We start from the raw sequence: 25222 nt of genomic DNA on the forward strand, positions 1-25222 counted from the left end.
ACCTTTGATTACTCCACAAAGAAATGAACAAACATTTTAAAACATCAGTGATATTTTAGGTTTGTAAAAATAATCATTGTATGCACTCTCACTTCCAAAAAGTTTTCCATATTTATTTTTTGGGCTTTATCAGTGGAAAAATATAAATGCTACACAAAGCCTCTGTGATACATGAGGAGTAGAATTATGGTTTTGCCCAAAAATAATTAAGGAACTAATCTTTAAATTGGTTCAACACTTTCTAAATGTCTACTTTGATATGCAGACATAAATTATAAATGCAATGACATATACATGTTAAAAAAACATTTAAATTCTGAAAGAATACTTTAAGACATTTTGAAAAGTCTTTGAATTGTATTGGACATTGTATTTCAAGCTTCAAGATTTATCAGAATTTTTGAAATAAAGTATGTACAGCTTCTTATTTTGATTCCATATTCTTTTTACAATTTAAACTTCTTATATTGTAGAATGGAAGAAGCATATGAGATAATTTGGCACTGAGTTGTTAATTTCTGCTAGTCTTGTAGACTTGATATAAAACGTTTTAGATTTTTCTACTTTAAAGCAGGTTCAAAATACCCCAATAAATCATTTATGAGTTATATTGATGTTTTTTTAAAATCCTAAGGTTCAGTTTTTTGGTCAGATGTGTATGTGTAGCTGGCACCTACCTGAAAACAATATAGCCCTTAAAAACTGTCAGAAATTGCTTTGAAAACTATATTATTTCATTTTTTTTCCTTAGGATTTTACCAGGCTTTTTAGAAAAGTTTTTGCATTTGCATATTTTAATTAATGTGTCTTTTTAAAGTTGTCAAGTTTTAATTTAGCAGCACTTAAGGTATTATGGTCATATTTCACAATTGCTTCTATTATGGATGTGGAAAGATGCAGTCGCAAAAAAAACAGTACCATTTTTATCAGAAAAGTTTTTAAATTTACTTTTCCTTTCAGTTTGCAGTGAATTCCTATTAGACTGTGGTTTGTTGTTTGGTTTTTTTTGTCCAAAAAAATCAATGTATGTGTGTGCAAGCCTCAGCACAATTTTCTGCTAAGTGATGTGAAAGCTGATACCATTGCAAATCATTAAAACAGCGTAGAAGTTCTGTTTTACTTCATACTAAACTGTCTTCAGTATACGAGCCATTTTATTGTATGACATAATGTATTCCTTATCATAGCGGCTGTATCAGAAAATTAAGTCAATATAACCTCAAATTCAAAGCAAAGTAAGCAAAACCTATTTTTGGCATACATTAATGGTAGCTGAGTAATAAATGGTGGAAGCACACATGAACAACTGCTTGTTTTGTATTATCCATGTAAAATAGCTGCTTTTCTAATCACCCATCAGTTCCTACACTTGTCAGGGCCCAGCCTGTAACACTTTGATGGCTTCAGTGTTGGCACAGATGCTTAAATTAAGTTAAAAATTGATTACAGCATGTAGTTGTATGTTGTAGTAAACATGTAATACCTCACTGGTTCACTTTTTTATTCCAGTACAGCTGTTTTAGTTTATATTTCAATGAGTTGTATTGGCAAGTTCAAAGACAGTATTTTAACAGAATTTTACTGGTATAATATACTACTGCTGCCTAACGAGGACTTCCACCTCACTCAGAATCCAACAAATAAAGGTTTAAAAGCTGCTATTTTGGAATCAGGCAGAAGTCCTGACAATTGTACTGCAGTTCTAAGCTCTTCATGGCTTTTCATGTGCATGCATATACTTGTGTGTTATGGTAAGACTAGCATTTTGGGTAAACAGTAACTGCTTCATATCCCTCTGGTGGCCTCATGCGAGCTCGTGCATGAGCTTCACAGTATAATTGGCCCTCCACAAAGAAGTAGCCTTTTTGTTTCAGGTTGAGATTGCAATCGGAGCACACAAAACATTCTGGGTGCCGGTATTTGTCACGTGCCTTCACCACTGTTCCTCTATATGAAAACAATAAAAGAGAAAAAACAATTAGTTAATGTGAATATAAAGTAAAGAAGAAACTGCAGTATGACACAAAGTAAGTTCTAGGTGTTTATCTTTATGTTTAAAAATCGCAGTGTTCTCTGAGTGCATCATTATCTGTGTTCTTGGGTGAAGTTGGTGATGTCATTCAGTTAGGAGTATGGTAGTTTTAAAGTAGGCCCACAGAGCTCTATGAGTACTCCCACTGCGTTGGGAGAGGGATGCTTTACACTACCAAGAAACTTTTGAGAATTCACAGCCTGACACAATGCAGGACAAGTAACTACTGGTTACATTATCTATGTATCCCTGATTGACTTACAAAAGGTCCTGAGAAATCTTAATGAAGGCCTTGATGGTACATTATCAAAACTGACATAATCTGTGTTGAAAGTGTCTAAGGTATGGGTTATTAATTTGGGATTTAGAACAAGATATTTCTATATCACTGTTCACTAGAAGCATTTTTGTACTAGTGCAGATAGAGACCAAGGCCATCACCCGGAAACTGTGCCTCTAGTCTGTGGTTGTGTTTGAGGACATATACTTGAACTAGGTATTTCTAAAACTAAAAGGAAACTACTTACAGAATCCCATTCCCACATTTGTCACACAGTGGCACTTTCTGGACACCAGGCATGGCACTAGGGGACTTTGTTACAGGTGCTTTCACACTTCTTGTACCCACAGGGCGTCCATCTAGAACCAAAACAATCCTGTTAGGTACAGGCTAATATAAAAACATCTGATGAAGTACTTTTCCTGTAAATGCACTTCCAGATGTATTTCCAGACTTTCACTTACATCAACAAACAATTAAGTTTCTCTATAAAAGTTTAGTCGTCCAGAGTCTACCTTTCTGGAATCAGGAAGAGTACTGTGTAGCTGTAGCTAAAAAGCAAGTACAAAAGTAACTATATATATATATATATATAGTGCTTTCTGTCTCGTGTACATCATCTAATTCTCTGACAGTAGATCTTGGGTATAACAGTAGAGAGAAGAATTTGGCTTTAACATAGCAACATAACATAGTCAAGACCTATTGTTAGAAAGCTTCTTATTTGTATAACTACAATGAATTAAAAAAGACTAATAATATGATATGAATACAAAATTATAGTAAAATACAAGAAAATGTCAAGTAAGTTCCCACAATGGTATATATGTACAGTTAGATGTATTTATACTTTCTCTGGTAAATATTGAGCTATAAAAATGAAATTTTTAATTATATACCTTTTAGATTAATTTTGGTTGTACTTTATTATTTACACTTATTGTAAATATAACAAATTTTCAGGCTTTACTAATGTAATTTTCCAAAATTCTTCCTTTAAATGAAATATGACTGTAAATTATATTGCCCTCTTCTGATTTTATTCAGAATGATGAGGGGATGAATGAAATTTATTTTAGGAGTTGGTTTCAATTTCTCTTTCCCGGATGTGGAAGAGGTTGTTTTCTTTCTTGGTGTCATGAATATATGCATAGAACTTTTTATCATTTGATTAAAATAAATTTTGTACATTAATAATGTTAAAATCTGAGAAGAAATTCTGAAAAATGTGGCTAACACCCTCATTTTATTTACATGGGAGACTGCTAACTATAAAAGCAAGCAGGAAGAATGTTAGAAGGCTGCTGTGCTATCTATAATATTCAGAATTAGTTGGACTTTCAAAAATTCTTATAGTTCAGATTCTCTCTTCACACAAACATTTAAAAATGCTTTGAACAGGTAGAATATGTCATTATTAACCACCTTCCTCGGAGACTAAGTTCTGGAGCACCTTAAAGGAGCCAGATTGGCGAGGTTGGCTGGGCTCTTCCTGGTTGGCATGCAGCATCCTGTACACGTCAGACTGAGGCAGTGAGTTGGGAGATGGGTCACTGTATCACAGGGAGGAATAGCAAATAAAGCAGTTTAACAAACATAACTTTAAAGCAATAGCTCTACCAAGCATAGAATATGACCAGGAAACAAATGTAAAGACAATATGCTTCTATAATTCTTTCTTCCAGGTAGGTATTGCTTTGTATAGGCTCCTCTTAATCTAAAAACTCCTGGAAATAAATAATATTTGTAATTCTTACAAAAACAAATCTCCAGACTCATGGAAGTGTATCTGTAATTAACTGTTCTGACTCTAATGGCATTTGAAAATATGCCGGTACCTGTGTTGAACCTCAAAGCAGTTACACTCGTGTAATCAACTGCTATTTTACCAGGTGCTCTTTGGTACAGTATACAGAACTTCCATTTTCACAGTAGCTGGCCTCAAGAGTGTTAAAATCACACCTTGTATCTTTACATAAGGTCAGCAAAAATCCAAGCAAACAAATCGTTTGGGAGTGTATCCTGACATAGTGTTCTTCCTTTTCTAAGTTGTCTCAATCGCTAGTGAATATAGTGGTTATTTGGCTAAGATAATTGTTAATTAACTTACGGAGATGACAAAAATAGTGAGGTAGGTATTGCATAATAGGAAGCATTGTAAGGTAAACACTGATGATGAAAATTCTATTTCTTAATTAGAATGGGACATTTTTGTAATGCTACTTTTATGATAAAAATATAAAGCAAATTATTTTCCAAACAGCAGTTAATGGTTGAATTTCCAATGACCCATCGGCCAAAGATTTTGTCAAGAATATTTTAAGGTATTTTAAATTGGGTTTAATATTTTAAATTGGTCATTATAACTAACATCCTAAGTAGTTGAGAGGAGGAGTAGGTGACTACATGTACTGACAGGAATTAGAATGCAAGTGGGACATCTTTAAATTTCAAACTACTATTGGGACTAATCAGAAAGGTCCAAAACTTACTTCAATGAAGTCTGCTATCTCACTGATATATACATACATATCTAGTTTAAATTTCCTGTTACAAGTGGCTTCCTACTGTCTGTTAAATCTTAGGTAAGTTTCCACTAGAAATAAGCAACTAATTCCACAAGGAATTAGACTGGGTTTTGCTTTATATGGTTTGTTTTCCAGAGTAGCAGCTAAGCTATCAAGTGGCACAGTAAGAGCAACGCCAGTTGGGCAGTGACCCCTGTAGCTTGTGTTAATTGTTTACATCTTCATCAGATTTCTCTGACTCATCTTTAAGCTGATGAAGAAACTACCACTTTCTTCTCTTGTCATAAGCTTTTAACGAATAGAAGGAACTTAGTTTTTAAAATTATCACCAATGTCTAATGAGACTCTTGGTTCTCTCCTCTTTACTAAAATATTTCTAAACATCAAGCAAGTAACAATACAATTACATACAGAAGGGAAAAAAAATCATATACAAAGATGTGAGATAATATTTCTAAATGCCTATGTAGTGAAAACCCATCTCACAAAAAAAGACACATTTCAAACCTGTGCAGAGTCAGTTCTCAACCTCAGAATGCCAGATATTTGTGAAATCTAATTACTCTGCCTTGTCTTAATCATGGATTAAGCCCAGAGTTTTCTTCTATTGTTGTCTAATTGTTGTGATTGAGGATAAATGTACATGCAGTAAAGTATCATGACTCTGCAAAGAGTTCATGAACTACAGTTTTCTTAGTCAGATAGAGGGAACTTAATATTTCTATATAATTTAGTTTTATGGTTAGTAACAGCTCAATTCTGCAAGGTGCTGAAGAAGACTCATTGGTGCCAGTGGTTATTGCTTATTTAAAATATTATTAACTTAAGTACCGGTGTAAAACAGAAGACACTACTGTTATGCAAAAGTAAAGACAAAGCAATGTGAATGAGTTGTCTCGTGAAAGAAATGAATAGTGCTTTTTTGTTGTATAATCATTGTTATCCACATATACAAGTTTTTTCTTAATTGTATAATCACCATAATATGTAAGGTTCATACCTGATTTTTAGTCGTTGCAATGGATAAAATTCATAAGTTGGAGTTGGATTAGTTGACCTACAAAGTCAATTATCTTTTTCAACAAGATCTAGTCATACTGACTGAGGTGTGCTGAATGGGAGTTAAGTGTCTAGAACACTACAAACTTCTACAAGTTTTCCTAAGCTTCACAACCTGAATATAGTTTGGAACTTTGGGAGGAATCAGAATCTTGATTTGGAGTGGTCAGTCCGCTAACAGTCCAGATAGTATCATCAGTTTTTATTTGTTAGCTACAAATGTAAGATTATTCCCTATGAAATAATTATTTGCTAATTCTGAAAGACTCCTTCCATACTTTGAATTAAAAGTCATTAATTACTAACATTTTGATGAAAATATTGAGTGGCTTTAATGACTTAGGTTCTCTCTATCCTTTCACCCATTTTTTGTAGTAACAGTGTGATTTTATTAAAGCTCATGATTTTTGGTGTATGCTAAGTTTGTATATTCATGAATATTAAAGATACTGCTCTAATTACCTTATTGCAGGTGTTTCCCCCAGAGCTGTAGAAACTTGACCTTGCAGTGTTTCCATGATATTGTCATCTGAGTACAACTGCATAGGTGTGTTAAACTGTGCATGTACAATCTTGACACCAGGAAGCTCCATTTCCAAGGGAATGTTTGGGGCCATCTTAGACACTGCTTTCAGCTCAGTAGGGCAGATAGAGCTAACCGTGCTAATTGAAGAAGGGGTACTGCGTCCACTGCCACAGTCAATCCCCGAAGGAGTGCTGCATCCGCTGTGTTAATAGCCAGATTACAGAAGAGTGTGCAATGCATATGAAATTATAGAGAATAAAGAAAAAAGTACAGGAACATGGTGATGTTAATAGGGCTGAAAGCATAAATAGAACAAATACAGAAAAGCAAAAGTACAGAAAGTAGAGAAAAGCAAAAGTAGGTGTATTCACTGAAAGGTATTTTTCTATAGAAAGTACCAATGCCACTTATAAAACAGTCCTTAAAATTCTGGCAAGCATTTCCTTTAAAGAAAGCAGAAATTCTGTGCTAGACTGAATAATTCTATCACCAATTACTTTATATTTTTAACGATAGATTGTATTGTGGATTAATTAAGCCTCCCTAAAATTACTTGCTCTAGGTGAGTAATTCTTAACATATACAAAAGTATAGCATACAAAGGATCTGTGGGTTGTCCACGTCAGTGATAGAATGAGCACCTGCAGTACTGGAATCTTGGACATACCCTTCCAGTCCTGTATCTCACAGCCATCTTAATCCACAATTGAAAAGACTACCATGAAGCAGTGTAAAATAATAAATGTGACATTTCCTAGATTACTTTAAATTGTACAGTAAGATATTTATTAATCTTTAAAAACAGGTTAATGAATATTTTTAAATATTTATTGAAGATTTCAAAGAAGAATAGATACTGAACCAGACAGACTTACTTTTGCCTTCCTAACTTAGAGTATTTCCAGTAGATTGTAAAGTGGTCCTTCACAAGAACAATGGATATGCGTTCAGAGAGTTTATTTCACTGCTTTTGAAGTAGATTTTACACATAAATGATACATGATAAAAAAGATCTACAGTATTTTAGAAATATGAATATTGATTGACATTGCAGAAGTAAATTTACTGCACACCAATTTGCCATCTCTGGAAAAGGATTGCTAAAATAGTGTGAACATTAAGCCCTAAGTATTTTTCAGTGTCACTATTTTGAACATTTCTCTCCATAGCACTGCAGAGACTTTCTTTGTTATGGGTTATTTCTTTACTCTTGTGTAACAGCACATAACCCAGGTTTCCAGTCATTAGTTACCATTTATGTGATTTTCACAGCTATGAGATGATAAATACTTAATCTCTTTCCTCCAACCTGCATATCAGGACTATGGTTAGTTGTTTCCAAGCAAAATGATTCTGTTTAAACCTGGGAGAATACTCTATTTCCCAGTTTGATAGCATAGTACTCCCCCCAGTTGTTACACTGGGGTGGAGGAGACCCACAATTCTCCCTTTGATTTAGAGAGGAATTTGTGTAGGACCACTTTCTCAAAAATGAAAAGGGAAAAATATACTCTACTGTCAAAAAACATACCAAAAGAAAGCTAATTCCAGAAATGGTAGGCAAGCCTTAAAGCAAAAGTACAGTTCTGCATCATTCCCTAGCATGAGTTAGCCAAGAAAATCACACTGAGGCAACTTACAGATTTACAGTCTTTTCCTTTAGAAGAGTCAAGACCACCTTTAGATCCTACAGTAGAATAAGTTTTGTCAGTGCTGATAGTGTTAGTAAATGGAAAGCAGTGGGAAAAGGCTAGAAAAAGTACAACTCTTGTGATTAGCAGCCAAAGTAATGTTAAAATGGAATCAATTCTAAGTAGAAATAAAATATAATGATATATTAAATGTCATTTCGAGTTAGTTTTACCAGAGTAAGGTCTAATATTTTGGCTGACGTCCCATCTTTTAGCTCACACCCTCAGTCCAGAACTAGCTCTTTTTTTTTTTTTTAAATTCAAAGTCCTATTTAGCCTCAGCTCACTGTCCTAAAGTGACATTTACAGTCAAGGTGGCAGTTTGTTTTTTTGCTGTGTTTAGCAAAGGATATATATTGAGCCAAAATGATGAAAAAGTAGCAAACAGTTTGACAACCTATGTTTTGCCAATGTAACACCCTGCATCAGAATTTATGCAGTTCATAAACACAGGCTTCTCCACTGCTAGAACGTGTCAAGTCTTGCTCATCTGAAGCTCTGAAACTTGTGTTGCTGTCAGGTCAATTTTTGTAGATTTTTTCCCCATCTGACAAGGTGGAAAGTAGCCATTTACCTTGATATTTTCACAGAAAAGATTGCATAATTCAGATTTCTGAATTATGATATTAGGCTCTTGATATCCTCATTTGAATCTCCATAAATCTGATTTAGGTACCTGTAAGTAGTACCTAGTGGTCCAAAAGTCCATTGAGTTACAGTATGTAAGTGCTGCCTATAGTTGGAAAAGATGTTTATGATCATCAAGTCCGACCACTCAGCTCACACTGCCAAGCCAATCGCTAAACTAAACTATATCCCTCAGCACTTCATCTACGTGTCTTTTGAATATCTCCAGGGATGCTGTCTCCACCACCTCCCTGGGCAGCTTGTTCCAGTGCTTAATAACCCTCTTGGTGAAAAAGTTCTTCCTAATGTCCAATCTAAACCTCCCCTGGTGCAACTTGAACACATTTCCTCATGTTCTATCATTCATTACTGGAGAGGAGAGATCAACCCTCACCTCACTACCACTCCCCTTCAGGTAGTTACAGAGAGTGATCATGTCTCCTCTCAACCTTCTCTTCTCTAGGCTAAACATCCACAGCTCCCTCAGGCTCTCCTCATCAGACTTTGTCACCCTCCTTATTTGTCTGAGGTTGGAACTCCATCCATCTTCTACAGTCTCCCCTTTATCACTCAGGTGGTTGAAAAAGTTAACACGTCTAACAAAATTGATAATCCATATGGGATTGTTCTTTGTACAGAGGAATCAATTATCCTAGTTTTCTGATCTAGTTTATCAGACCTAAATTAGTATAATTGAAATGCAGGCATTTTAAACTTTCAGAAGGAAATAGAGAATACTATACTGTACTGCTAAAAACTGCTTCTCCTAGAAAAGATAAAGGGTAGCATCACAATATATTGCACCATTCAGGCACTCCTGAGCTTCTTTGCATTTTGAGCCACAGTTTACATTTTTTTATCTCTGTATTTAATAATGTAAATAATAACAAATGAGGCATTTCATCCCCAGTCGTGATCACAGAATCACAGCATCATTTAGGTTGGAAAAGACCTTTAAGATCATAGAGTCCAACCATTAACTTAATGCTGTCACACGATAGAGTAATTTTACACTAAAATCATGGTTGTAAATATATAAGATTTTCTGCATTTTAGAGTTTTACACGTCAGTGGTATCAGATAGTTCTTGTAAGCAAACTTAAAATCTCTGAATAGCCTGGATTATAAGTTATATAACTAGCTATGCTTTGTTTAGAATGTTAACAAATTATGTATATTTGCATTTGGGCAGAACAGTTTCAGAGTGCCACATACTGGTTGCTACACTGTAAACTGAATCAGGTTCATGAATACAGTTATTTCAGACTCATGAGTGTAACTGGTAAAGTGTGGACCTGCTTTCTTTTGGAAATAGAAAGCTGAATTTCAAGTTTGATATCTGCAACTCAATGATTTTGTGTTTAGTTTTGTTTTTTTTTTTTTTTTTTTTTAATTTCAGTGTTAGGATATATATCACTGTAAGTAAATTTCAAATGCATCAGTCCATTTTATTAATATGGATGGTGAGTATCTGTTAAAAAAATAATATCATGCATCCAAATCCAGCACAGCATTCAGAGTTTATAACCTGCTTCGGCCTGAGACTATGAAAGGTTTGGGCCGAATATTATGCTTGTGTTCAAAGTAGTTCACATCCTGTAAAAAAAAGAGGGTCAAAATAACTTTTTTTTGGCCTAAAAATGCTTATTTCTAGTTAAAAAGTATCCAACAAAGTTTTATAATTGGAACTGTGAAGTTACCCTGTTTAGTTTGTGCATCCCTGGTATTCAAAATGCAATCACTTTATTGTTCTGAAACACTGAGAATAAAGTGCAGTTATTAGAGAGAAGGATGGTAGGTGGTGTTGAAGCCCAATTTAAAGCAAAAATTTTAGCTACCCACAGTGTAGCTACTACAGAGCTGAATGGATAGTTTTCTGTGTTGGAAAAAATTCATTTATCACCATTTTTTGGGTAATCAATAAACTGATGATTATTGGAAAAAAACAGAAGAGCTGGACTTTTTAATTGAAAACAGAACAGACAGTGACATACGACAACCAACTATGTATTATAAGTAAATAACAGTACTCACTTTTGTGATGAATTAGGGATGAGACCCCTCAGTTGTCCGTGAAGAGCGGCTTGAATATTGCCAGATGAATACAGCCCAATTGGAGAATTATAGGAGGAGCTCACTACCTGTCTTTTGTCATCAATATTTGCTGCTGCAACAAAAGGCTGTGCCCTCCTGTTGTGAGCTGTACCAATAGGCTTGAATTCCTGTACATGGTAGGCAGACAAAATACACAAAGCTACAATGCACACCAAAGCTAGTAATGAATAAAACATCAGTATTGTTAATTCTGCTTTTTTTATGTTTGCAACTTTGATATTTTTTAACTGGTGCAAATGTACTATATTTTTCCATGAGTTTTCTATATGCTACTTAAACCATAAACATCCAGAGACTATTATTTTCCTGCCTTGAGACCTGTTTGCCCCATGTTTGTAAATACTGTGCAATTAAAGAAACAAGAGGAATGAATATTATAATAACATGTTATATTGTTGTCTAGATTTTGCTCTGTTTATGTTCCTCTTTTAGAAATATTTTATGCATACTCAGCTTAATTGCTTTGCTGGAGTGCTAATCTCTGGTTTCTGCTTTTTTTTTTGCATACTGATGGAGTCTAAATTTGCAAAAGTACAGAGCTTTCCTTATAAATGCCTTGCCTAGAAAATGCATAATTTCTATCACTTCTTTTAACTGCAATAGTTAGAAATGTACTTCAGACTGAGGACATTCTTCTGAACTTATTCCATACCTGAAGCATACCTGTTTGTCAAAAATTATGATGCCATGTAATTTAAAGATATTTTAAAATCATAGTAGATTAGTAAAACTCAGAAATGGATAAATTTGACTTAATTCTGCCTCCATTTGTCTGTTTATGGAATATATTTTTGTTTGTTGTTGGCCTAGATGATTTCCTCCAGTTGTAGGATTCATAAGGATAAGATCTGAAGACAAAATCTGTGATGAGCTTTCAGATAACTTATATCCTGTAGTGACTGGGCAGGAATGATAAAGACTGTTGACTGTTAGAAAATGTATTTGTATTGTGCATATTTGGTACAGTTTCCTTTGAGCTGCTATCTGCTCAGCCCCATCTCTAATCAACAGACTGAAAAAAATAGTATTGTCATCCGCTGAGAGGATTTTCTATGCTGTTTCCTTCTGTGCTACGGGAGGAACATCTGCTGCTGTAGTGTGTCACCTTGTCTTGATGTCCTCCAGCCCTCCTTGGAGACAGTGCTGAGAGAGCATTTGAAATTCCATCCATATAGAATATAAAGCTTTTGTTCCTAACAGATAGGATTCTACAATCTGAATTGGTCTCCTCTTTAGAGATTTGAAATTGCAATGTTAAGATAACACAGGCCATTAATACTTACATTTTCATAGAAATCTGTAATTCTATGTTCTCAGATTTAGCTTTTGAGTGTGATTGCTGTACTAGGAATACACCCACAATACTATAGACCATTTCTGTATTTATGTTATCCCACTGTGCCACGTGACCTATAGACAGCCTAAGTTCTGATACTGCTGAATGAGATTTATTTCCAATTGTCCAAGCTTACATCTTAGATACTTGAGATTTTTTCTTAATCACTATGTAGAATTTACTGTCATATGTTTTTAATGGTGTCATACTCAACATCTTCAAAATTATTCAGGTGCAATCGTGGTCTTTCACTTATGTCTTGCAAGCTGTGTAAACCAATCTCCTTGTTCAGCTATACAAAACTCTAAACAGAGAGGTTTTTTTTTTAATGCAGAAATGCCCTTTTAAAGTTTTTTTAGCCTTTAGGAATCTCAGAAAAAAATTCCATTTAGGAAAATGTAACTTGTTATCAGAACCCCAAATAAGTATTTGACTACTCAAATCCACAGAATAAATCAAGATAGTAAGAGAAAATTAGAGAGATAAACATGGATGCTTTTTGACATCTGTAGATTCTTTTCAATAACTCAGAACATTATTTCCTTTCTCAGACGATACCAAGTCTCTGTTCAAAGTTTTGGTGAATAATTTATTAAAATGATAAAAACCTGCATGTGAATTGGCCATTTCCTTTCATTTAAAACAATAGTTTCAGAAATACGTTTAGGAACAGACCTAAAGAAAAGTCATGGATATATAGACTGTGCAACCAAAAGATGCAAACAGTAAAAAGCAGTTTTATTAAATGAAAATGTTTAGCAGCATTGCACTGTAAGAGGCTACTGAAAGCAGCAATCAGATGAATGAGCATGAAGATTTTATTTGCAATTCCTTGTTTCTGCCTGTCACAACTGGGTTGCGGTTAACAAAATGTATTAGTAATCTACTAATGTTTAGGATCATGACTACTTAATGAAAGATATTAATGTCAAAGTTTTAAAAATTGATTTAAGTCCATGTATGATACAAAACAAACAAAACCAACTGTAAACATTTTAATTTCATCCCCTTTTAAATTTCTTGTTGACAAATGAACAGCACAGAAGACATGTGGCACCATAATAATGTTTAAAATGTAGCAGCTGTGAAATGGGTATTTGCAGTTAGTTAGACTTAAATTCCATTTTCTTTTAAATTCATCTAGTCATATAGAATGTCAGTGACAGAGCACACAGCAGCGAAAATAGTCCAGCTCTTTTGTTTATTGGATCTCATTGAATTTGTGAAAAGTCCTCCACTGGTTCAAAAGCTAAATGAGAACTGGAGGTTACTGAAATTCCTTATCAGGAATATTTGAAAATTAAATTATTTAGTTTCTTAACCTTTTCTAGCTGAGTAACGTCCTTTTTGAAGGCTATAGGTATGAGGAATAGAATTAATTTATCTCCCAGAGTCTCTGGAATGCATCCAACAGGGACCATATGAAGGCATTCCGTGAGGATAATTGCTGTGACGGTACTTGTATGTTTACATTTTGGAGGTATCATGTGACTGAAATATTTTTATGGAATGCTATTATGGAAGAGGGAGTAAGTCCTTAAAACATCATTGGCACAATGATATTGTTTCAAAACTTGATTGTAAGTCATAATAAACTATAAACTTACTTTTTAGAATAGTGGGTTGGGTTTTTTAATTTTTGTACTTATCTGTGTATATAGTAAATTTCTGTCTCCCAGAAATGTATAACATCTTTCATGGCCAAGAACCTAATCACACTGAACAAAATGTTCAAATGCAAAGACAGAAGTGAAAAATAAAAGCCCAAATAAAAACATATGAAGAAGCTGTGGTAATAGAAACAAATTCATTATAGGGGATAGTAACTGAGAAAATATTTACAGGTCTTAGTATTCCTTTACATTGACAAGACTGCAGAAAGAATTGTGAAAATAATTTTATGATAGAGTTTGGTATTTAGAGTCTTTTATTTTCTCTTCATAATTATATTCTTTGAGAAACTATATTCTAAATTACTTTTATACAGAATATGATGTGTTTGTATTAGTAATACTTCCAGTAGTCCACTATTTTGTATGATTTATGCATCATTCTCTAGGTTGCTCCAGGCTAAAGAAATTAGGTGGCTGGCATTTACATGGGTATGTGCAGCTTTCAAGAGAAACATTTAAAACAGAACTGCAAACAGAAATTAGATACTAAGGAGATTGTGTAAGTCTTCATCTATTATTGTTATTTATTTGGCTTATTATATATTTTAAATTATTGACTTCCCTTTATGATATCTATCTGGCAAATATGAAAAACATCTTACTGCATTTGTAACATCTATGACCCTGTGAATAATTTTAATTATTACATACTTGGAGGAAATGCTTTTTATAGAACTCAATTATTTTCTGTCAGTGTGTACAATACTTTTGGATAAATACATTTGAAGTGACACTGTCCTGCTTTTGGATTTTTCTCCATTCATTTCAGCTTCAGTGACTCTATTGTTGGACTTCAGTAAGCTCAAATATGACCTAAACACTGCAATGATGTGTCATTTGAAGTTAAAGAATCTTTGATGTTGTACCATTTTCACTACTAGATATGTTTTCACTGTGACTACATCCTCAGTAAAATATAATTTAAAATTTCAGTAATCATAGAAGAAAAGGCTATTTTTTTTTTTCCATAGGGAGATGAGAGTGATGGATTTTCTTGAATGGAAAAATTTAATCTAAGACGTAAATCAACCCTGGAATATATTTGTTTACAAGCATTGCTACTTTCTGGAGCCTATTATTTATTAAACATAGTTAGTGTTCCTGATTTGCCTTGGCTGTTTAACTTAGAATAAACAGATATTCTGTTTGCCCAGCAGAGACTACTTTTCAATAGTCTGCCAAACAGCGCTTAGTGAAATCTTGTGATTTATTTTTAAGTAACTACCCTTTTTAGGAATGCAGCTTTCATGCAAAGGGATTACTCTCCTGTCATCCATCCTTTTTTAGTGAATTTTTTCCATTGGTATTTATTTTATGTGTATCCTAGCTCATAAAAGTACACATTTAAAATAGTTTTGTTTCTTCATTATACCATCTCCTACTGCTGAAGAAGCTCTGTTATTTCTGATGAAATTTGCTGTATTACTTAATACAAGACTTTAGCTTGGAAAGAGGAGGGAGAATTGGCACATTGAAATGCCATATTCATGCTTGGGAGTGTCTCCATGAAAACAGAATTCGTGGAAGCTTTTATTGCCTAGGATTTATTGAAATGGAATCTGCACTTACATTTTTTCGAGGATAGCACAGAATAAATACTTAGACATGCTTGCTTTGATCCTGGCCTTCCAGGATCCACAGAATGGTCTTCCCTCCCCTCTCTTGAAAGAACAGCAAATGTTCATGTGGGTTAAAGAGGAACGACAAAAGAATAAAGCACTATTTGTAGACAGTAACTGTTAACAGTATGGAGACATTGTCTCATAGCTTTGTGCAAGGGCGTACATTTGAATAGAGAGTGGGATTTCAAAGTATCGTGTTTGCTTTGGTCATATATAAGGATCAAGATTTTGCTGGTCAGAAATGGTGAGTGGTTTGCTTATTGATCAGTACATGGGCTTTGTACAAATTTGTAACTTTCAATTCTGTGGTGTAGTATAAAAATGTATGGAAATAAGGAGACCCAGCACCGTTACTTTTGTGATGTGATGAGTGCATTACTTTAGTACTTGACATTTATTTCTTATTGAAGAATTTCCTCATATAATGAATATCTAAAAGAGTTAAAGCAACTTAAACTCTATTATAATAATAGGAGATATTTTCTTTCCGTAGTAAATCTCTGGTGATATATACAGTTTTAAAGAAAAAATAGAATGTGTTGTAACTTGTTAATATTTTGTTTCAGGTATAATTGGAGAATCACAAACATCCAGTCAGATAAAATGATGTTCATACATACCATAATCATGATGGTTTGTATTAGCTTAAACTGGCAGATAATGAATGAAGTGCTCTTCAACGAATTTTAGCGACCACAAGAGAGATCACTTAGAGTGTAAAAAGGTGAATGGAAATGGTTAGGTAACCTTTAACGATTCATACCTGTGGTTCAGCTTCCAAATTTATCTTGTAGGGATGTGCTTTGCCATCTTCTGAAACTTGTGGGGACCATAATTTAGTTCCTGTCCTAGAAAGAAAGGCAGGCAGAATTCAGATATCTTGAGTTCCTATAGAATTGTGTATGTTCCTGTAAAACATAATGTAGCTTGAAAATTTGTAGTTGGTTCTATGCTTTTCTGTATTTTGATGGAAAAAAAAAATTAAATTATGTATAATGTGTACTACATGTAGACAATATAATATATTAAAACTATATTTACTTTTTAAAAGATTATATATACTGTGAACAATGGGTTATAGTTTGTTAGCAGTTACCAAAGGGAAAGGGAAATGATACCTTTCTGACCTGAACTGATAAAAGTTTTTATGGTGTTGTTTTTTAATGGTTGATAAGGATCAGTGTTGGGTCCTTAGACTATTTTTTACAAATAAGTGATTATATTAATAATAATCTTAAACCAGAACAACATTTTTTGTGTGTGTGTGTGACCATAGTATCCATGCAAAGCCTGCTTTTCAGTGTAAATGAGTGGGAAATATCGGTGCAATTGTAAATTGCACAGATGATTTTTTCAGTCACTAAGCAGAGATAGCAAATATGTAAATGTCAGTTACAACTCTGTTTTCATTGAAAAGTGAAATTTGGCAGCTAATTTTAAAATAGTGTAAAACTAATGTTAAATATCAATCTGGTGTTGTTTGCTATATAAATACAAATGTCTAGCATTTTTAAAATAGGCACATATTTCATAGGCATGATTCCACTTGTATTTTGAAAAATGCTTCTTAAGAGGGTTACTAAATTACATATATCAATGTGTAACAGAACCTAGAATTAACTGTAGCAAATTTTAACCCTAGTATGTGCTCCAGTAATCAGACAATGCTGCTTTAAAAAAAACCCAAACCACCCCACCTTTTGTATTTGGAAAGAAATATTGTGGCCAGCTGTAACAAAGTACTGTGCCTCCTTGAGAGCCTCAGGTCAATCAGAGCTGTCTGATTCCTAAAGGTAGCTGAGACTGTGCCAGATGATTCCAATTAAAGGATGAGCACACTCAGGAGATGTGAAGATGCAAGTTATTTCTCTTGCTGCCTTTAGTTGAGAGAAATGAACACAAAAAGTTTCTTGATTCCTGCAGCTCAGGTAAGAGAGGCTTTTTAGTTTTGTTTTGAACATTGCTTTGAGAATCCTATATTTGGTTTAATATATATGACCAAAGCTGTTGGCTTTAAGCCACCCCCTTTGTCATCCCTTATGATGTTTCTTTCCTTGACTGGGAGGATATACTAGCAGCTTTCTCTGTGATTGTGGGCATGCAGTGGTGCAAATCCCCTTCCCTGGGGTGTGTTGGAGCCAGCAAACATTGTATTCTTGTCTTAATTGCCCTTGTGGTGAACCAAGACAGCCTGTGCCTCTTTTGTGTCTGCTACCAGTGCGTTGAGTCAAGACTATCCCGTACTCTGTTATCCTAGTTGCAAGAAGAGTGATGATTAGGCACTCCATAATTGTATCTGAACGCCCATTGCCTGAGAAATGTACCGCTGACACCAGCTATCTGGCTTGTAGCCCATTTTGGGAGATGTAAAAGTTACCTGACAAGCATTGTGGTCAAAATGAAAAATTGCTGACCAAAGTCAATCATCATGTGATCCTATAAATAGTGGTCCTAAAGTGAGGTCCTTGAGCTCTCTGGGATTGCAGCAGGTTGTATCCCTGATTCCCCCTCTGAGTTGGGACACCTTTCAGGGCAAGAGTTTGCAACAACTTCCAAGACTCTCTGCTGGCTAATGCTGATGAAGGGCTCATCGTTTTCTGCTGACAAATGCTGATGATGGAGGACAGTGAGTAATTCACTGCATTTGGGTTTTGTGCAGATTAAGGATTTAGGATTCATGATTTAAAGACCCTTTGGTACCAATAATTTCTTATATTTGACAAAACCAGAGAAAAATAGGTTACCCTCTATACCTGTGTGTATATGTGTGATTTGATGTAGAAGCTTCGTTATAAATCTTGTGTAAACATTGTTATTTTTTATTTATTAATTAAATCAATGAGTTGATTATAGCAAATTCAATAATTTTGCTAATTGGCTGATGATAAAGTGTCATAAAACATATTTTCTTTACTCATTGTATTAATTCCATTGGACATAAATTCTTGACCAAGTCTGAGACTGAGTTTGAATGGAGCTGCACCTAGACTCCTCTATGAGAAAGAGTGTAGAAAGCAGGGAGATCCATTCCAAACCTTGTGACTCAATGGGAGGGTCTCTCTTAGCCTTTCTGCCCCCAGTCTCTGTTCCTATCATTCTTAATTGACCCTAACTTGATTTCCCCTTCTATCTTTCTTCCCTGCAGTAAGTAGTAAAGTGAACCTTGCCATCAAATTCTTAAGTAACTCTGTTACATATTCCTATTACAATAACTTTTGCTAATAACTTTGTCGGTGTTTCTTTAAGTGATCCAAACTCTTAATCACTCATCTGTGACATAGCAGAAGGCAATGATAAGCACCTATGGCTGATGGAGTGTTGGAGCAGAGGAGTAGTTACTGACTTGAAGAGGTGCCAGGTAGCTGAGGATTTTATTATTTAAAAAAATATACGAAGAACTGTTTGTTTACTGGCTTCTGGAGTCAGCAGAGGCAGTAGGTGGTATGGTTAACAGTTCAATAAATGTGGAGGGTAGCCTGAGGGATGCTGTTCTTCTTGTGCATAGGAAAATGTACTGGGGAGCCTTGCCTGATCTGGAGTTTCTTGGGTGAGCCTTCTGGGTACTTGTCATTTTAAAAGTTTTGTGAAATTCTTAAAACTATTTAAAATAGTTACATTATACAACAGTTAAAACCCAACTGATTGTACAAGTATATCTTCTTTCAGAAGTAAGCAGATACGTGCACATACCTCTCTATTTTCAAACAAAGCTGATGTGCAGCTGCTTTAATTCTCTCCTGGGCATCATTATGTGTCATATTCTCTGTGCTTAGACCATCAATAGCTACTATAACATCACCAGGGCTCAGGTTGGCAGCTGAAGCCTTGCTTCCAGGTGTAATCTGAAAAAACAACAATTAACTGCTGAAGCACCATGCATACATGACAATAGATAGAGAAAATACATGTCACTGTGCTTCCCTATTGCCTATGGAGTTTGGGAAGAAGGGAGGGGGCCTGTAAACAGCTGTATGGTTGCTTACAAAACAGCAAGTTCTTAATTTTGGCAGTCTCTCTGTAGTTTTATTGTCAGATCACCTTATAAATGCATTATTCATTATAACTTCAAATTAGATGGAAATTTTGTTCATACTTCTGCATTAGGTTCTGCTCCAATTTCTATAGTTACTGTAACATGTCTTTGAATCTTCTGTCTCAACTGCCATTGTGTAAGTTGTTTAAAAAACAAGTTAATTTTTCCCTTACAACTCCAGGTGCTAGCAGAAGACTAGAACTGTTAAGAAATTGTGTTACTTAATGTTAATGTGCACGATGTGCCATTGACTTATGACATTTAAGGACAAATACAACAGTTAGCATGTTTTCTGCTAGCCTGGCCTGTCATATTGTATAGCTATGGAATTGGAAATATATTAATAACACTGAAACAACATTTTCTTCTTTATTCATGTCTAATCCAGACCCTGAACTCCTTAAAGTGCTTAGCTTTAACATACCTCATGGAAGTATGCCACCATCAATGATATTCATAGAGATAGTCCATTCTTTACTTGTGTTTTTTGGTCTTGTTGATAACTGCTTTAACGATGTGTAGAAGATTGAAATGCAACGTAACTATTTTAGAGAGGCTATTGCCTTAGATGCTTCTAAAGCTTGTTCTAGAATTACAGGCATCTATTTACAAACAGGTGACTTATACCACCACACCGTTTAAACAGGTCTTTGGTCACTGGGTGGGATTTAGGTCACTTAAGTGTTTATTGCCATTATAAATGACCTTTGATAACCAAGACAGCAAGATGAAATTGATGCATGTAGCATGCAAACTTCTGGAATTCAGCCCTTCTGAAACAGCAGATCAAAGAACAGGTTGGTTCAACTAAAAAAACACTAGTTGCTTTTGTTTTTTCAGTAAATGGATTGACGTGAAAGACAAAAATGTCAATATAGTCTTACTTAGAGGAGCAGTTCTCTGATCTGTGCCACGTATGAAGTAAAAAAGCTAATGGAGAGAATTTTTCTCACCATGAGTTCTGCTACAGCCCAAGCAAGCACTGTCCTAATTATTAAAAGTAATGAAGGGTCATGGAGGACTGGAAAATGTGCTATGGAGATGTTCTTCAGTTCTGGTCTTTCCCAGTTTTCTAGCAGAGGAAGACAGTAAACTGCCCAGTATACCTCCAGTACGTTCTGAACCACAACTATGGTGAACTTGGCACATTTGCTGCTTTTGAAGGTGACAGTACTGCCACTGCAAAAGCCAAATAGAAGTATTATTTTTCAATACGTATTGCACTGTATTACTATTGAAACAAGGGCAAGAACTTCCTCTTTCCAGCTGTCTCTGTGTCTGAATATTCAAAGAACTTTTTTTTCCCTGCTTTTTGTTCCTGCGTTCAAGTATGTAAACTTATTTTTTATTTCACTGTAATAAACTGCAGTGCATGTGCTATTATGAAGTCAGCCAAACTTTCCAAATGGATACTTGTGGCCACCTAGAGGCTTTTATTCCCTCACCCACCAAAAGAATGGACTGTGTATTGTGTGCTTAATGAAGTGTTAAGGTGGCTGAATAATATGTTTGAGGATGATTTGAGGAAGTTGCTCATAAATTCTAAGTGTGAAGTCTCTGAAATTATCTGTTTCTCAAACTTCAACAGCTTCAAGTGTAAATGAACTACTCTGAAACCATTTACATTCTTGTAATAAGACAGGGTAGAGATCACACATCTTGCTTTAACCTGGAATGGTTCTTGATTCTGCTTAGCATGTCGTGGACATGCGTGGAATGACAAACTGCAGCGGAATTCCTAGTATTTCAGTGTGACTGATGCTCTAATACCCCAAATGGGTATGGTTGTCTCTAAAGAGTAAGCTTGCTTGAATAACCCTTATATAGGTTACTCGGTAGATCGTTCTTTTTACATGCCTGAACAAATCATCTGCTGGGTCTGTGGCATACCACAGTGATGTACTGAGATAACGATCCTGCCTTATAAAGTAGCATATCTGTCTGGCTGTAGGTTCCCCTGCAGCTGTGCTGCTAGTAGGACCTAATCCACTCTGTATTCCTGATAATGTGACATAAGCCCTTTTATTTTCTTAACATAATGTCACCAGCTGCAGTGATAGCATTATGTGGTTGAATGGGGTTACCATTGTTTGGTGGGAGCAAGGAGGAAAGGGCCAGGAGTCTCTCTTTGCTATTCCTTAGCTGAATTGACTATTGCTAGGCTTCTGGGATGTGTCTGCTGGGCCTTAACACCTTGATGAAGGTGCTGAGCCCTAATTGTCAGGTCCTTTTGGGGTGCGAAACTACCTGCCCTTGTGTAATCCTTTTCCTCATCTGCTCTTCCTAGATTTTATGGAAAGAGCTGGAGATCTGTTGCTAGGGTAGAGGAGGAGAAATATGGCCAGGTGCCAACCCTCTCTTCTCAATATTTAAGGGGGAAAATAATGATTGTTGTTTATGGGAAAGGGGGACAAGCAAAAGTACTGCAACCTACATTTCATAGGAAGGGACCAGGCTGTGCATTGCAAGATTACACCATTTCATGAGTATAACGTTGATATTCTGGATACTTCAGTAATATAAGTGATGCTCTTTCTTGAGGAACCTTAGTGACACATTTAATGTGTATTGTGAACACTTAGAATTGTATTATGACAGTAATGTTTGTTGCTTTCTCATCCTGACTTCATCAGGTAGTTTCTATTGGCACGTTGGGAAAATTCTTGCCTTACTCTTTAGGACATGCCTGTGGCCTGTTGATCCCATATGCTAGGTATCTCAGATTTGGATAGAGGGATACATGGTGAGCATTCAGATGTCCTCAAACACTAGTTAGCCATTTAACCACATAAGGAGCAATGTCTTCTATGAAACTTGGAAGGAAACCTATCTGTAGTGCTTGTGAAGCTCGTCATGGCACATCACAAATACTTCTGGTTCTGTGTTTTCTGAAGAGAGTTAAGAATGTCTGCAAACAGAGTGGCTAATTATAAAATCATTATAAACACTTGCCTTGTGATCTGTAAAGGTTTATATTAAAATAGAACCAAAATATAGAGTTGATACTTTTTCACCATTCTCTTCAACCTCTAGAAGTTTCGGCTGTTCCTGTAATGCTTTGTTCAACGTGGCTTAAATTCTAAGATTGCATTCCTCTAAATGCCTAACCCCAAATGTTATCTTCTGGTTAGAATAATCTGCCATTGTTTAGTTTTATTAAGACTAGGGTGCTGTCCAGTTTCATTGATGTTATTTCTTTGCATCTGTGTAAAGTTCTAAGGATTTCAAGAAATGTTTTCATTATTTCTTGTTAATTCATTGTTTCTGACCCTAATAGAATCTGAGGGTGTCTATTTTTAGTCCCCTCCTGTTCTTCCTCCTTTTCCAGTCATCATGATCTGTGGTTTTTGCATTTGTTTGAAACAGTCAAAACAACAGAACAAATTGCAGATGGGTTTTTGATCTGTTCTTTACATAGGTGGATGATGATCTCTTACAGTGTATGTCTCTCTTGAAAAATCCTGGTAAAAGCTTTCTCATATTGAACAAAGGCTATAGCAAACCAGGTTTAATACTTGTCCAATTATTTTATTCAAATTGTGTTAACAAATATTCTCTACTTATTATTTTAATGGCTAATATTTTTATTTCTTGTCAGGATGGTTAAGCCAAATTTGAACAGGCTGCTGGTGGTACTTTTTATGAAAGGAATACCTAGGTCCCCAAAAGTAAGGCATAAGGGTCTTGGGAAATATTTACTACTTCTTAAGGGTTACTGCATGAATACTTATTTAGAGGCTCTTCCAAATGTATGTGGTGGCAACAAAATATAAACAAATCTACCACTAATATTCTTGAACTTACAGCAATCTTGAGCCATAACAAACTTAAACATGTTTTTTTCCTATATATATTTTATTTCGTAGTTCTACTTTAAATGTCACTTTGAGTGTTTCTGTACTGTACTAGAAACCAATGGCTTATGTCTTGTGAAGCATTTGGTAGGTATGAGTCAATTGCAAAATAATTTATTATTTAGAATGTTACATTTATAGTAACATCCTTTGTTATTGCAGTTTTAAACTTCATTGCACTTAATCTAAACACAAAGAAAGTACAAACCAGACACCACTAAGATATTTTTCACAGGAGATAATGGAAACTATTTTTCTTTTGGAGGCCCATAAAAGGCAAAGAAGGTCCCAAAACATACAGAGATTGTTTCCCTTTTTTATTCAATGGTTTTGTCTCCTGTTTCTCCAAAGGCTTTGCTATGTCCTATGAGTACTTGTTAGGAAGCCACATATAGTCAAATAGTAGCATTCTGGTTTACTTCTGTTTAAAATAAGTAAAGTATTTTATGCTTATATGAAATCAGAATAGGTGATTAAATGAAATTAATTTTCACTAGTATAATATGTGAAAGACTAGTTCTTGAACTTTCTACAGACTCTTGTTTAGAAGCATATTTACTGCAAGGCATCACCAGTGGTATCCATCCTTCACGGCTCTTGACGTTTATTTAATACCAGGCATAGTGTATATATTGAGTCATAGTGCAAGGCTTTTAAAAGAAAAAAAAAAGCATTGGTGATGTGGAGGGTTAGGGAACACACACTCGGTGTGTCTGAGGTTCTGAAAAGCATAAAAAATATAAGGTGAACTAATCCAAATCTGAGATGCATTTAATACAATTTTCAAAATATACAAATGATCAAAATGAATATCCTGGTTTTTTATTAGATCTGTATCTATAAATGCAGGTCAGGTGACTCGTTTATATGGTCCAAACATTAAGTAATTGGTTTCTTAAATAAATTGGAATTAATAGCTTAAAGTCCATGAAAAAATGAAGGCTAGAATTCTTGCCCTTTATTAGGGAAGGAAGGAAAATCGTCTGTTTCTAAATATGGCAGAAAACATTGAAGAACCATCTCCTTCATATTCAGGACTGACTAACCTCCTAATAATTCATCAATTTAACATTCATGAAAGTGAAAACCTTTACATATGTAAAAGAGGTGCTGTTGCCTTTGCTGGCGATAATCAGAACCTGATTTAATTAAATGAGAGTCAGAGTAATCTTGTAAAGTTGGCATGGAGTTTGCAAAGCACAGACTTCCAGACATGAGGAGCTGCTGCCAAGCAGTCTTCTCCCCCAGTGATTACAGAGGCTAGTCATGAAAACGATAAAAGCGGACTCTGGCTTTTAGTAGGCTCGAAACTAATTTTCTCATCTGAATGCCTGGGGAAATAATGCCAGAGTTTTTCTGCTACCAAGGCAATTGAATTTAATTTTTGAGGCGTAAGTAGAAATGTAGTTAAAATCTCTTAGCCCAATAAAACAATCCCAGAAACATGTCTCACAAAACCTGTAAAAACTGTTAGCATTCATTTGTTGGCTCTCCTCAGAGCTAGCAGCTACTTGTTAATCACAGGTTCATCTGCATCTTTGCACTCCAGACAGGTGAAAGACAAATATCTGCAACAATTAATAAATGGAATAAATAGAAAGAAGACAGAAAATACATACCCTGGTTATGATTAAGGGTTGGTTAAAATCTATTCCTCCTGAGAGCCTGAATCCCCAGGGTGCCGGTCCTTGTAGAATAACATTTTGTGGCATTGTGGAGAGTTTTCCCCTAGATTATTGGTCTGTTTTCCTTGGGTCTGTGTGAGGAGCAGAGCTGTAGGAGGAAGAGTGTTCTCTGCAGAGCACCTGCCGGACAGGGCAGCTGACCTTATATACCTCTTAGGAAG

At 35.1% G+C, this 25222-nt stretch overlaps 1 protein-coding gene across 3 annotated transcripts; it reads right to left on the reverse strand.

Moving 5' to 3' along the window:
• Window positions 1–367: 367 nt before the first annotated feature.
• On the reverse strand, window positions 368–25222 carry PDLIM3 (PDZ and LIM domain 3). 3 transcript variants are annotated; one of them, XM_010208808.2, is made up of 8 exons: window positions 24996–25222; window positions 19180–19331; window positions 16253–16337; window positions 10272–10339; window positions 6362–6625; window positions 3738–3865; window positions 2560–2671; window positions 368–1947 (listed from the first exon to the last, which is right to left on the reverse strand). In XM_010208808.2, exons 1-8 carry the CDS (start codon window positions 25086–25088, stop codon window positions 1758–1760), a joined length of 1092 nt encoding a protein of 363 aa, XP_010207110.1. In that variant the 5' UTR covers window positions 25089–25222; the 3' UTR covers window positions 368–1757. The 3 variants fall into 3 exon arrangements, with proteins under 3 accessions (XP_010207110.1, XP_010207109.1, XP_010207113.1); XM_010208807.2 differs by having other exon boundaries at window positions 3735–3865; XM_010208811.2 differs by lacking the exons at window positions 6362–6625; window positions 10272–10339 and adding an exon at window positions 10778–10965.

The sequence above is a fragment of the Colius striatus genome, chromosome 3 (genome assembly GCF_028858725.1).
Source record: "Colius striatus isolate bColStr4 chromosome 3, bColStr4.1.hap1, whole genome shotgun sequence".
Classification (NCBI taxonomy): Eukaryota; Metazoa; Chordata; class Aves; order Coliiformes; family Coliidae; genus Colius; species Colius striatus.

What these genes read in the sequence shown, in the direction of transcription:
- PDLIM3 (XM_010208807.2), bottom strand. Translation starts at nt 25,088, where the DNA reads ATGCCACAAAATGTTATTCTACAAGGACCGGCACCCTGGGGATTCAGG. An exon ending in ATTTGGAAGCTGAACCACAG is followed by an intron (nt 10,340 to 16,252) that starts GTATGAATCGTT and finishes TTTTTTTTACAG; the next exon opens with GATGTGAACTACTTTGAACA. An exon ending in CTTAGTCTCCGAGGAAGGTG is followed by an intron (nt 2,672 to 3,734) that starts GTTAATAATGAC and finishes TTTTGGTTCTAG; the next exon opens with ATGGACGCCCTGTGGGTACA.